We start from the raw sequence: 12,281 nt of genomic DNA, 5'->3' as shown, positions 1-12,281 counted from the left end.
TCTTGATTTTAGATATGAATTATGTCATGCAAAAGCTTCTTTCAACCTTTCAATCATTATATAGGATCTTCTTTAAATTGGCCATGAAAATGTATGTTATTTGTGATGGTTTGAACATCTTCAACCTTGCCTAACTTTGATCTCTCAATTTGATTTTCTTGTATTTTTTATGCTTGGATGTGTTCTCTTCATATTTGGAGTTTAGGGTTTAGGCTCGAGCCCTCCTTAACTGGTTTGAGCTCGGTTTGGGATGGCTCAAGCCACAGTGAACCGATTTGGGCCAAATTGGTTAAGGCTTAATCGGCTTGGCTAAACCAGTTCAAGTTTGGAAACTCAAAAACTGGTTAAGGTTTAACCGGTGGTGTGGTTTGGACAAGGCCAAAGTGGTTAAGCCGAAAACGAACCATTGCCAATTCTAGTGATGAGTAATAAGTTTGTGAATTAAATTGTTTTCTTGCATATAGATATTGTTTATTTGTTTAAACTCTTGACTTACCAACATTGGTCAATGTTAAGGTATCATGAGGGGGTCTATTTCTATAAACTTGTATGGTATGCTGGCATGAAACAATAGAAGTCTTGTATTGTGAAATCTCCAATGAATCGTTAACTTGAGTATATTTGTCGTTGTTGGTTCCTTGCTACTTGATTCACCATTTCAACGTGTGCAAAACTTGACTCTCACAAGGGGACATATTATTGAACAAATGCTTTGCTTTGAAGCACTTAGTGTCATGGCAAAACATGATAGCTTCTTAAATGGAAATAATTTTGCACACCACAATCCTTTGTGTAGGCATCCATCACATCAACATTGGATCCTACACCTTCCAATTAACATTATGATGAGCTTCAATGTGCAAATCCGTTTTTTATTTATAACCCAAAAGGAATATGCATTACCAATAAAAAAGTCTGGTGCAATATTTAGCAAACCATGAAAACGGATCCTGGAATGAGATGCTGACGACTTCAGTCCGTTACGAAACGTTCGAGATTAGTCTATCATCATTATGCACACATGGCACTTCCGAGTTCATGGAACGTTGTGCTTGAAGCTGGGCCGGACTTTGTCGTAGTAGCTCATGGGACTCATAGGTTAGGAAGAGCAGGCGGAGTTTGTCGTTTTTATAATGGCCGGGAGGGGTAGTCGACGATGGCCGGCCGCCCAGGAAAATGGATAAAGAATGGGATGAGTTGATTGGCCCACAAGGCCTATCTTCATCTCTCTCTTTCTCTCTCTGCCTTATCCTGTTTATCTATGTCTGTATGTATCTCTACTTCTTACTTCTTACTTTTGTGTTAGTTTTTTGGTGATTGCAGTTTTTGTAGTAGTAGCAGAAGAGTTGGAAGAGGAGCTCAGGTACATAGGGCCGAGCCGAGCCGAGCCGAGCCGATCAGAACAGGGCCAGTGGCCAGGCAGCAGCCATGTCTTTCCTCTGCAGCCCTACTATCCACAGCTCATCATCTTCTCCCACCCCTGTTTCCTCCCTTCACCATCATGCTGAAACCCTAGCTCCTCTCAGGCTCTCACGGCGCGGCAGTAGCATCGTTTCCCTTGCTCAGACCCTCGCAACAGGTACTCCTCCTCGGGCCAGTTCTCGTCTCTTCTGCACAAAAGAGATGTTTTCATGTGTCCTGCTGTTTTAATGTTAGGGTTTTTGACATCATCTGTTTACAAAGCAAAAGCACTCATTAGTGATGAATTGTGAAATTTGCCTTGACATCACATTCGTCATTTGGTCTGATAAGAAAGGTTAGGGGATGTCGAGAGACATATTCATGGTTTGTAATGATATAAATATGTATCTCTCTATGTAGATATGTAAAGTTGACTTACAAGTTGTAATAGGGTTTTTTTTACATGCAATTAATATAATTGTGTGATTTTATCAAAAATAAATAAAAAATTGCCTTGACATCATTACGAGAGGTGTCATAGCTTAGAAGTCTAATACGTCCTAATTTCTCATGGGCAAATGTGTTCTAAATGTTCTAATTGCTCAGAGTCTCTGGGCACCGAGAAAGTTGCTGTAGCACAGTCCACAGACCCTCTGCTGTTACGAGCTGTCAGAGGCGAGAAGGTGGATCGACCGCCTGTCTGGTTGATGAGACAAGCAGGCAGATACATGAAGGTAACTGGCTAATTAATTGGCGGTCTGGCTCTCAATAATCATATATTTTGCTATTTCACCAGCATCCATTGATTCATGTTTATGGGGATAGATATATCGAGATCTATGCGAAAAGCATCCCTCCTTCAGAGAGAGGTCCGAGAATGTTGAACTTTCGATTGAGATCTCTCTGCAGCCATGGAAAAAATTCCAGCCTGATGGAGTGAGTGTACAGTATTGAAAATATGGTAAAACAATGTGCTGAAAATGCTTGTAAGGTCCTGCACCTTTGTTTAACTAATTTCTCTGGTAGCTCATGAAAGACCCTCCTTGGTTGTTACACAGGTGATTTTGTTTTCTGATATCCTCACTCCTCTAACTGGTATGAACATTCCCTTTGATATAATCAAAGGTAAAGGCCCCATTATCCACAAACCAATACGAAATGCTGAAGGAGTTGCGGAGGTCACAGATCTTGTTCCAGAAGAAGCTGTTCCTTATGTTGGTGATACACTCAGGGCTCTTAAGGCTGAAGTGAGTATGTGCATCTTGTGTGTGCATGTGCTCACATGTCATATTGTTTCTGTGGTGATGATGGCAGTAATAAAATGGAAGCTGGCTGTATAGTCTTATTTATGTGTGCTCAATCTCGATCACAGGTTGGCAATGCATCTACAATTCTAGGGTTTGTTGGTGCTCCATTCACATTGGCTTCTTACATCGTCGAAGGCGGCTCCTCGAAGAACTATACACACATCAAGCACTTCGCATTTTCAACTCCAGAGGTCAGTTTGTGTTATGAAATAATTTTCTGTTCAGTTGATAGTTTGTGGAAAACTTGCTTTAAGACTTAGTTTATGTACTGCATGCACAGATTCTTCATTCCCTACTACAGAAGCTCACACATTCAATCACAAGGTATATTAAATACCAAGCTGATCATGGAGCACAGGTGGTTCAAATCTTTGACTCGTGGGCAACCCAGCTAAGTCCAGCAGATTTTGAGGTTTTTAGCTTGCCTTACTTGAAGCAAATCATCACTGAGGTTAAAAGGACACACCCAAGTCTCCCCATCATTCTATATGCAAGTGGAAGTGGTGGCTTGCTTGAGAGAATGGCATCAGCAGGTGCAGATGTTGTGAGTGTAGACTGGTCTGTAGACATGGCTGAGGCCCGGAAGAGATTGGGTTCTGAGGTAGCAGTGCAAGGTAATGTTGATCCAGGCGTTTTGTTTGGCACAAAAGATTACATTACGAAAAGAATCCATGATACTGTGGCCAAGGCTGGACAGGAAAAGCACATTTTGAATCTTGGCCATGGTGTACTGTTGGGCACCCCTGAGGAGAACGTGGAACATTTCTTCAAAGTGGGAAAAGCTATTCGATACCAATGGTAATGGTGTGGGACAGAATTTTTGAGACAAATAATAATGAGATATCTTGCGAGCTGCTTGGGCCATCATCATCTTAAGCTTTATTCAACTGCAAAAAGCACAGGAAAGATGATTTGTCGCTTGCATGTGCATCAGCTTCAAATGTAGAATGATAATAGTTTGTGGTTTTCACTCATGACAAACACTTCTGATTGCTCCTTGGCCCTTGGACTTTGAGTGCATATATTATTGGTTGGTTGATTGGATGTGGAACAGGTAAAAGAGAAGAGAAATGGTTTGCCTCCCAACATTGCAAAAAATCCTTGTGGACCTTTAAAACTGATCCATCCATGAATTGGCTAACATTCAGCACCTGTTTCAATACAATTCATCTAATTAGTAGTCTATGTTGTATTACCTAGACATTCAAGAATGGAGATTTGAATGTTTTCAAATGTGAAGATTTCAGTTATATGTTTGCGTCGTTGTTTATTTAAATGTTTTGGACTTGCATTTAAAATGTTTTTCGAGACTGAAGTGGGAACAGATGGCAGATTTTACTCATGTTTTTGTTTTCTTTGTGTCCGCTTTAAAGGTGTTTTATTTACTAGAAAAACCTCCATCTCGATGTTTTCAATATCTTCCAAGCATGCCTATTCCACTGTCAATCCCAGAAAGAGAGAAAATGATGAATTTACCAATTAATTGCCTAAATAGCACGTATATATCCAGAATAGTTGGCAAAGTGGGCACTTGGGGAAACAACAAGACTGAAGAAAAATTCAAGATTTACCTAGTTATATATAATTTAAAACAGTTAAAAGTTTTGGTACTGTTATCCGCTGCAGTCAACTGACTAATTTTTTTTTCCTGCGTCAATTCACTCCTGTCACTGTTTTTCAACATTTCACCTTTTTTGGTAAGATCATTTGTGTACTAAGGTGGATGTAGTAACCTCTACTAATACTACTTGACATTTCCTGCTACACACATATGCACGTACATATATTTAGTATGATAGACAGTTGAAGATGGCATTTAAACCATGCGAGGACAATGTAGTATTTAACTGATGCAAGGCATACATTGTGTGACCATGCATTCAAGCAGCCACGCTTGTCACTTCCCAATATGTAGTAGGATCAAGCAACGAAGGAAAGAATGGAATGATTGTACATAAAATAATTTTTTCTTAGTGCATGAGAAAACACTGGCGGCGAATATTCTCACCTGAAAATGAACATATTTTGATCATTAAACAGAGCAAAGCCACATAATTTGTAAATCTGCAATTGCTCACAAAACTGTTATGCCAGTCTTCTTGAATACACCTGTCCCTCAACATTTGGTTGCATGCTGTAAATTGACAACTTGCTTGCAAACACTAAGTGTAGAATTGCCAACAAGAAATGACAAGAAATGGATGATCGGGAGGTAACTCACACCAAGTTGATACAGCAACTCTAATACATATAAAATCACAATTATATTCATTTCCAATTAAATGAATTTCTTTTTACAATGCTCACTATTTACAAGGAGGAGAAGGATCATATACAGGATAGGGAGGATAAGTTGAGCACCACCATCCCATAAAAGTTTTGTAAGGTTGAACAACACATGGACGTTAAATGTATTGGTAACTAAAAATAAACCATGGATCATCATCGTATCTCATTCCCAAGCTTCAGAAATCGTACGTACTCCTTCGGCACCATCTCTCCGCCATTCACAGGGTCAAAGACACACTTGTAGAAGCTACATATTGGAAATACACACATGCCATGATTTAGCTCCAAAATCAGGCAACCACACAAAGCATCAATATTACCGAGACAAGGAAACCAGCATTTTACCTGCCATCAGAACCTACAATATAAAGACAATGCTTTTCAGTTCCAAATGCTACAATCGATTTGATTTCCTCAGGAAGCCTAAACTGAGAAAACGACCATTCTGAACTAAAATATTTGGGTAGTACACCTGCAAAAACAAAAATGAAGATGATTAGTCATGTTGATCTAGTTACGCATTCATAAAAAATACAGAAACCTATATAAAATGCCATAACTAACCTTTTATAAATGACAATGAGGATCCGGGATTAGCATTCATCAGTGCTGCAGCTACATTTTTGCCATTGGTCTGAGTGTTCTCATAATGGAGACCAAATACATGGACAGTACCCTTGTCACTCGAAACAGCTAACCAATATGCATTCCAAGAAAAAGCAATGCTGTAGATTTCCGCCCTTTCGGCACCTCGGCGAAGCTGGGAAGGAAAAGAAACCGATCAAATTCAGTGTCTTATCTACTTTCAATAGAAACATCATGTATGTGCCTGAATAAAATTGCTAGGTGTCGATAGGTGACAGTCCATGATGATATATCAAACCGGTTTAGCAAATTAGCCTACAGGGTTCCAAGTCCTCTATTATGAGTTCCAAATGTTTACCATATCCATATGTTTGACCAAACATGCACCACAAATGTACACTAAATTTTCAGATACAGTACTCTGCAACTTCATTCAAGGAATAGTGTTGACTTAATATTCCAGCTTCTTGCACTTCAAGATATAGACCAAATGGCTCCTTTCCCTATCATAGACAATCAATACCCTGAAGGTCACATTTGCTCCATCTCAATACCACAAACTATACATGAGACACTTAATTCTTGCATTTCAACTTACCCTCTTTCAGGCATAGGTTTTGGCTCCCTAATAATGCTTTACTTTTCTGGTTACATAACTTATAAAAAGTTTGCCTTCACATCAATGGTGAGACCATCTCCTACCACACTAGCCCATTGAGAGTTTCCACACAGACTTCGTGCCTTGCAGGGATACAGAGGGAAGAAACATATACCTCTTGAAGATGAGTGCCATCGAATGTGCTAAAGATCCTAATAAGGGTTCCCTTGTTGCTCGCAGTGGCAAGGAGGCGCCCGTCGACACTGAGAGCAATGCACGCAAGATGTGAATCATGTGCAGCAATCATGGTGGTATCCCTGGTCATCTTCTTCTCGAGCTTCCGTGGCCGAAGCTGCTCCACTCGAACCTCGCCCTTGCACATTCCTGGGCAAGCAAAAACAAAGGGGGAAGAAGTAGCAGCTGAGAGAGCACAGAGGCCCTTGGGATTCGGCAGGGTTTCTGCCGAGAAGAGGAGGCCCAGAGTTTCGAAGTCATACACGAAGACCTTGAGTTCCAGAAGCACGATCAGTTTGTCCATTCGCAGCTTGACGGAGCGGACAGGAGACTTGAAGCAGAGCTCACCCGTGCACCGGCCCTGGCTGAAGTCCCACATCATGACCTTGTGAGGAGGGTATGCAGGGAGGGTCCCTCCCCCGACAAGGGCTGCGAAGCCGCGATCATACATGAGCTCCACTCTTCCAATCCCTCCTCCGCCTCTACCTCGGCTGCTCTCAAATTTCGCATACTCTCGGATGGGGCCTCCACATAACTCGTAGACCCGGAAGCCTCTTTCTGTGCCGCACGCCAGGCGGGTGCTGTCCTGGTTGAATCCCAGGAACAGAGGGGGGATCTCTTCGTCCGGATCGTCGTCCTCCTCCGCATTCCATGTCAGGGGCCTCTGCTTCAAATGAGCTACGTGGCCGTCGCGATCCGTACCTCCGACAGAAACCCTGTTCTTGGGAGAAGGAGAAGAAGCCATAGCCAGGCCCCAGTCAGCGTCAGACAAGAAATCAAGACGGCTACAGATATTTATACAGAGAACAGAACGCAACCTGCAAATTACAAATCTATGCCCATGTTTATGTGGATGGATGCATGCATGTATGTATGTATGTAGCTCGTGACTAACTGCTACCAAAAATATTAAAGAGGGCAAGTGAGGGAATCGCGGAGAGGGACGGTGCAGGTCACATCGCTGATGGCACGTTCGATCTCCACCGTCCAAGATGGATAAAAAGCTGACAACGTCTGTCAGAAGGAGCCCGACTCTACGAAAAGGAGCCCGACTCTGCCACAGGGAGCCCGACTCTGTCAAAAAGGAGCCCCGCTGTCAAACAGCCTATGCAAGAGGGAGCCCGACTCTGTCAGAAGGAGCCCCGCTGTCAGATCACATTAGTAAGAAGGAGCCCGACTCTGTAGCAACAAACATCAAAAACTCCACAAAATTGTAAGTGTACAACAAATATTTTCCATGAAACTGACCATAAAATTTCTCAAAAAAACGTAAAGGTTCAAATAACAAGTCTTACATAAAATATTAAAATGTCAGATGTTGACAACCCTAAATTGAAATATACATATTAAGATTATGGCTCATGTCGGGATGATTGCAAGATGCAACCACAATTTTTACAACATGTAACATTTGAGTCCCTTGAAGTCAAGGTCAAGCCATTGCAACGCAAACACCGAACCTTCTCATGGTCAACCAATGGCAATCTCCTCCTAGCCCGACTAGCACCTCTTTGTAATTTTCCGGAGTGGGATTTGGAAGTGTTTGGGGAGCTGCCAATAAGTTCTTGCGAGATGTCTATTGTTGTTGCCAATAAGTTCTTGCGAGATGTCTATTTTCGACATACCTTTCCAATATTCTCTCTGCTTCTTTAAGTCGAGACCTTTGATCCCTACAATTCGCACGAGGTGCAAACCGACCACTCTCACATATTTCTTGTCGTTGCTTGTACCACTCTATTACCGTTCCTCCTATGCAAGTGCCAGTTTCACTGTCCCCGATTAAGACATGTAGAAGGTCGGTAATTGATCGGTTTATTCTTCCCCTCAAGGCAGTATACTTGATAAACTGCCAATGTCTTTCCACAATATTGGTAGTGTCAACATGTCCATAGTTGAACATTCTACCAAACTTGGGCCAAAGTTTCCTCCACACACATGTCAAACCACAAATGTGTTTGGGACCGTTGCCCATTTACAACAATCCAAGATTGACGGTCTGTTGCAACCACATTAGTTATGGCATTATATGACGTCCAACATTTATCGATCACTATCGCATTTGGCCTCACCGTGGGCATCCTTGCGAATATGACTCTCAAACAAGTTTCTAATGCCACTTGCTCATGGTTTGACCCCTTATCAGAACTACAAAGCATGTACCATAATGGGATCCCAATTCCCATGGCATTGGGGGCAACTGCAGCATATAATGGTAGCCCAAATTGGTTTGTTTTAAATGTCGAGTCGATTGCCCAAGAGTTGTTTAGGGTCAACCGCTCACACATTTCCAACATCCATTGATCTTGAAGTATCAAGATAAATGGTTGTATGGCGGGAGATCCTGGTTCACCATGCAGGTAGGGTTGAACATGTGCCACTTTCCCAAGATCTCGGAGTGCATAGGCATGATGCAAGATCAAAGCCCAATCAACCTTAGTCATGGCACTCCCGATTTTTAACCTTAGTCATAAGATTGACATTGAGTCTTATTATGTCTTTGAAATGGATTGACATTGAGTCTTATTTATGTCTTTGAAATGGATTGACATTGAGTCTTATTTATGTCTTTGAAATGGATTGACATTGAATCTTATTTATGTCTTTGAAATGGAATGACATTGAGTCTTATTATGTCTTTGAATTGGATTGACATTGAGTCTTATTATGTCTTTGAAATGGATTGACATTATGTCTTACTATGTATTCTTTACGTAAGGACCGAAGCACTCTTTCTATATACTTACTCTTTATTGGCCTTTCTCAAAAACCATTGCCTTCACTACTTGTCAATAAGCTATTAGTCTTATTCTTTTGACACCCAAAACAATTCCAATATACAACCAAAATGATTTTCATATACAACCAAAATGAGATTCATACACAACCAAAATGAGATTCATATACAACCAAAATGCGATTCAAAAATTGATTCATATTCAACCAAGATGAGATTCATATACAACCAAAATGAGATTCAAAAATTGATTCATATTCAACCAAGATGAGATTCATATACAACCAAAATGAGATTCAAAAATTGATTCATATTCAACCAAGATGAGATTCATATACAACCAAAATGATTTACATTGAGTCATATACAACCAAAATGATTTACATTGAGTCATCTACAACCAAAATGAGATTCATATACAACCAAAATGATTTACATTGAGTCATATACAACCATTGCAAAATGACTCCACGTAGTCATATGCCCAAAGTCCTTCGTGCCCATTTTGCCATGATTTTCCGAAGGAGCTCCACGTCTTCGAATCCAAACCATTGCTCCTTACCCTACAATTGAAGATGCCATCAACAAAAACAAAAACAAATGCTCAAATTCAAATCTCATAAATACTTACAAATTGATCGGACTCAAATCCTTGAATCAACTCCTCGACCAACATGCGAATTGTTTGCATCACGTAATACCCACAATCGGTCCAATTAGGTTGGGTTGGGATACGCAATTCATGGAATTGCCCGTTGTTGATGATGCAATGGTCATGTGTCCGACTCGAGATATGTCGTATAGCCAAATCACCCAATGTCCGCACCCTGGTAGTCGGATGAATATTTAGTGGATCACAAAATATAATTGGGCTCCTCACCTTGGCATCGAGACCCGTAGGAGTTTGTCGCATCTTCAACCAAAGCACCCAATGCCCTGCGTTCAATATTGGAATGAAGACATAATCCCTTTCAGGAACACGAGTGAGTACGTCTTTCAGGAAGAGGGTTATCATCCATGTGGATGCCATCTCCCCTACTGTGATCAACGAACATAATTGTATCTCCGACAAGAAGACCGCTACATCCAGTCGTCGGCATGCCACCTGATACCTGTTTATTAGGCTAGATTAGTAACTACTAAACAAACATGATGTTAACTATTGATATCATGCCCCCAGCATAACAACATACCTGGTGAACTTATTTCTTGCAGAGTTATCCCATGTTTTCGAGATTGTCCCTGGACCAACAAAGACAATCCCAATGTCTGCATCCTCATCTGTGTCTGATGATGTAATGAACTCCGAATTACATGGGTCCACTTCTTTCCTGCGGATTTGGATTTTCGGCCTCCTTGCTTGTTGCATTGTCGATTCTGACAGTTGGTCTTGACCACCATCGATCTCGACATGTGCCTCATCCTTTGGTATGGGAATTCCATGACTCTTACACTACAATTCATACATAAGATTCACACATAATCATAAGTTTTAAACTCACATAAGATGCACACAAAATCATAAACCATACTTACATAATCTTTAGACGCATCCGCAATCTTCAACCTCACTTTTGCCATCCTATGCTCCTTTCCCTCGTCATACCTGGCCATTTGTTGGCTAACGAATTGAGCAATGAAATCAGCCTCCTTGCATGTTCGAAGTGAGTCCGGAGTGGCTTTGAAGATTTTTATTGCTCTTGTCCTCAACTTCCTCATGTGTGATTGGCGTGATCTATTATACTTGAGCTCCGGATCCAAAAAACGATTTATTGATCGTTGTCTTTCGTATTCGCTGAAGAATGATGTGGCTGTACTCCTCATGGAGGTCGATTGCTCTTCTTCGTCTATCTTTAGCCCCCGAGGCAGTATTACATGGATGCCATGTGCCTTCTGTAAATGGGCCTCCATGTCCGCTTTTTTTCGAAACCATCTCCCCTCTTTTCTACACGAATCTCCCACAATACAGGTGCGACATTTGATACCTGTTGAGTCTCTTCCACACTTGAAGAGGGACATAGGGTCCACTACAACAATGGTGTCACATTTGCATTAGAAAAACCCAAAATATGCTTACATCAATAATGATTATAAGAATGGACATAAACTCACCATTTACTTTGATATCTTCAACACCTGGACCCACGTCATGCATGGGGTTCGTATCCATGCTCGAGTCTTGAGTAATGATGTTTTCAGCCTCCGTATCATTGGATTTGGGGCACCTAACACCCTTTCTTACATAAACCCTAAACCAACATTCAAGTTAGCACACAAACATTATTATTTATACACAATATAAAGTAGAGAAATGATTCATGCCATACCTCCCTTCATAGGGTATTGTTTCACCCCAATCTGCATCAAAGTCTATGAAGATCTTGGACCGACTAGCCATCTGTACAAAACATTTTTAGAAAGGCATTCATTACATTACTATTATTTAGGGAGAAAAAACGCAAAGAATGTATACAAGATTTTAGATTTGACATTCAAATGTGGGCATAAAAAAGAGCCCAATAATGCATGAATCACATGGGCAAATTCAAGCATTCAAATGTTGGCATTTAAATGACATTCAAATGTTGGCAAAATCAAAATCATACATGTATTCAATCATACACAGCCCATGGGAGATCTTAAATGCACACATACATGTATTAAATCACAGCCTATAGAAGATCTTAAATACACACAAACATGTATTCAATCATACACATGCACACACATTCGCAGCCCATGGAAGATCTAAAATACACAAATACATGTATTCAATCATACACATGTATACACACACATTCCCAAATAAATGTATTCATCATACAACAAACACACACATTCACAGCCCAAAGAAGATCTTAAATACACACATACATGTATTCAACCATCACACACACAAATGTATTCAATCATACACACACAGAAATGTATTCAATCATACACATGTATACACACACATTCCCAAATAAATGTATTCAATCATACAACAAACACACACATTCACAGCCCAAAGAAGATCTTAAATACACACATACATGTATTCAACCATCACACACACAAATGTATTCAATCATACACACATACATGTATTCAACCATCACACACACAAATGTATTCAATCATACACACATAC

The 12,281-nt window shown here is 40.6% G+C and overlaps 2 protein-coding genes across 2 annotated transcripts; one reads left to right on the top strand and one right to left on the bottom strand.

The window, feature by feature from the left end:
* The first annotated feature begins 1,309 nt into the window (after window positions 1-1,309).
* Window positions 1,310-3,965, top strand: HEME2 (Uroporphyrinogen decarboxylase). The gene is made up of 6 exons (XM_087324532.1): window positions 1,310-1,579; window positions 2,008-2,135; window positions 2,227-2,337; window positions 2,460-2,648; window positions 2,774-2,899; window positions 2,989-3,965. Exons 1-6 carry the CDS (start codon window positions 1,429-1,431, stop codon window positions 3,508-3,510), a joined length of 1,227 nt encoding a protein of 408 aa, XP_087180658.1. The 5' UTR covers window positions 1,310-1,428; the 3' UTR covers window positions 3,511-3,965.
* Window positions 3,966-4,957: 992 nt separating this feature from the next.
* On the bottom strand, window positions 4,958-7,242 carry LOC147868901 (autophagy-related protein 18a-like). The gene is made up of 4 exons (XM_087324521.1): window positions 6,356-7,242; window positions 5,562-5,757; window positions 5,343-5,469; window positions 4,958-5,244 (listed from the first exon to the last, which is right to left on the bottom strand). The coding sequence occupies exons 1-4, from the start codon at window positions 7,157-7,159 to the stop codon at window positions 5,151-5,153; spliced, it is 1,221 nt and encodes a 406-aa protein (XP_087180647.1). The 5' UTR covers window positions 7,160-7,242; the 3' UTR covers window positions 4,958-5,150.
* Between the last annotated feature and the right edge of the window lie 5,039 nt (window positions 7,243-12,281).

The sequence above is a fragment of the Azolla caroliniana genome, unplaced genomic scaffold (assembly GCF_043228905.1).
Source record: "Azolla caroliniana isolate FFs.n. ecotype wild unplaced genomic scaffold, voAzoCaro1.0.p SCAF_1, whole genome shotgun sequence".
Taxonomy (NCBI): Eukaryota; Viridiplantae; Streptophyta; class Polypodiopsida; order Salviniales; family Salviniaceae; genus Azolla; species Azolla caroliniana.
The sequence above is the reverse complement of the archived record's forward strand: the minus strand, read 5'-3'. Positions and strand labels throughout refer to the sequence as shown.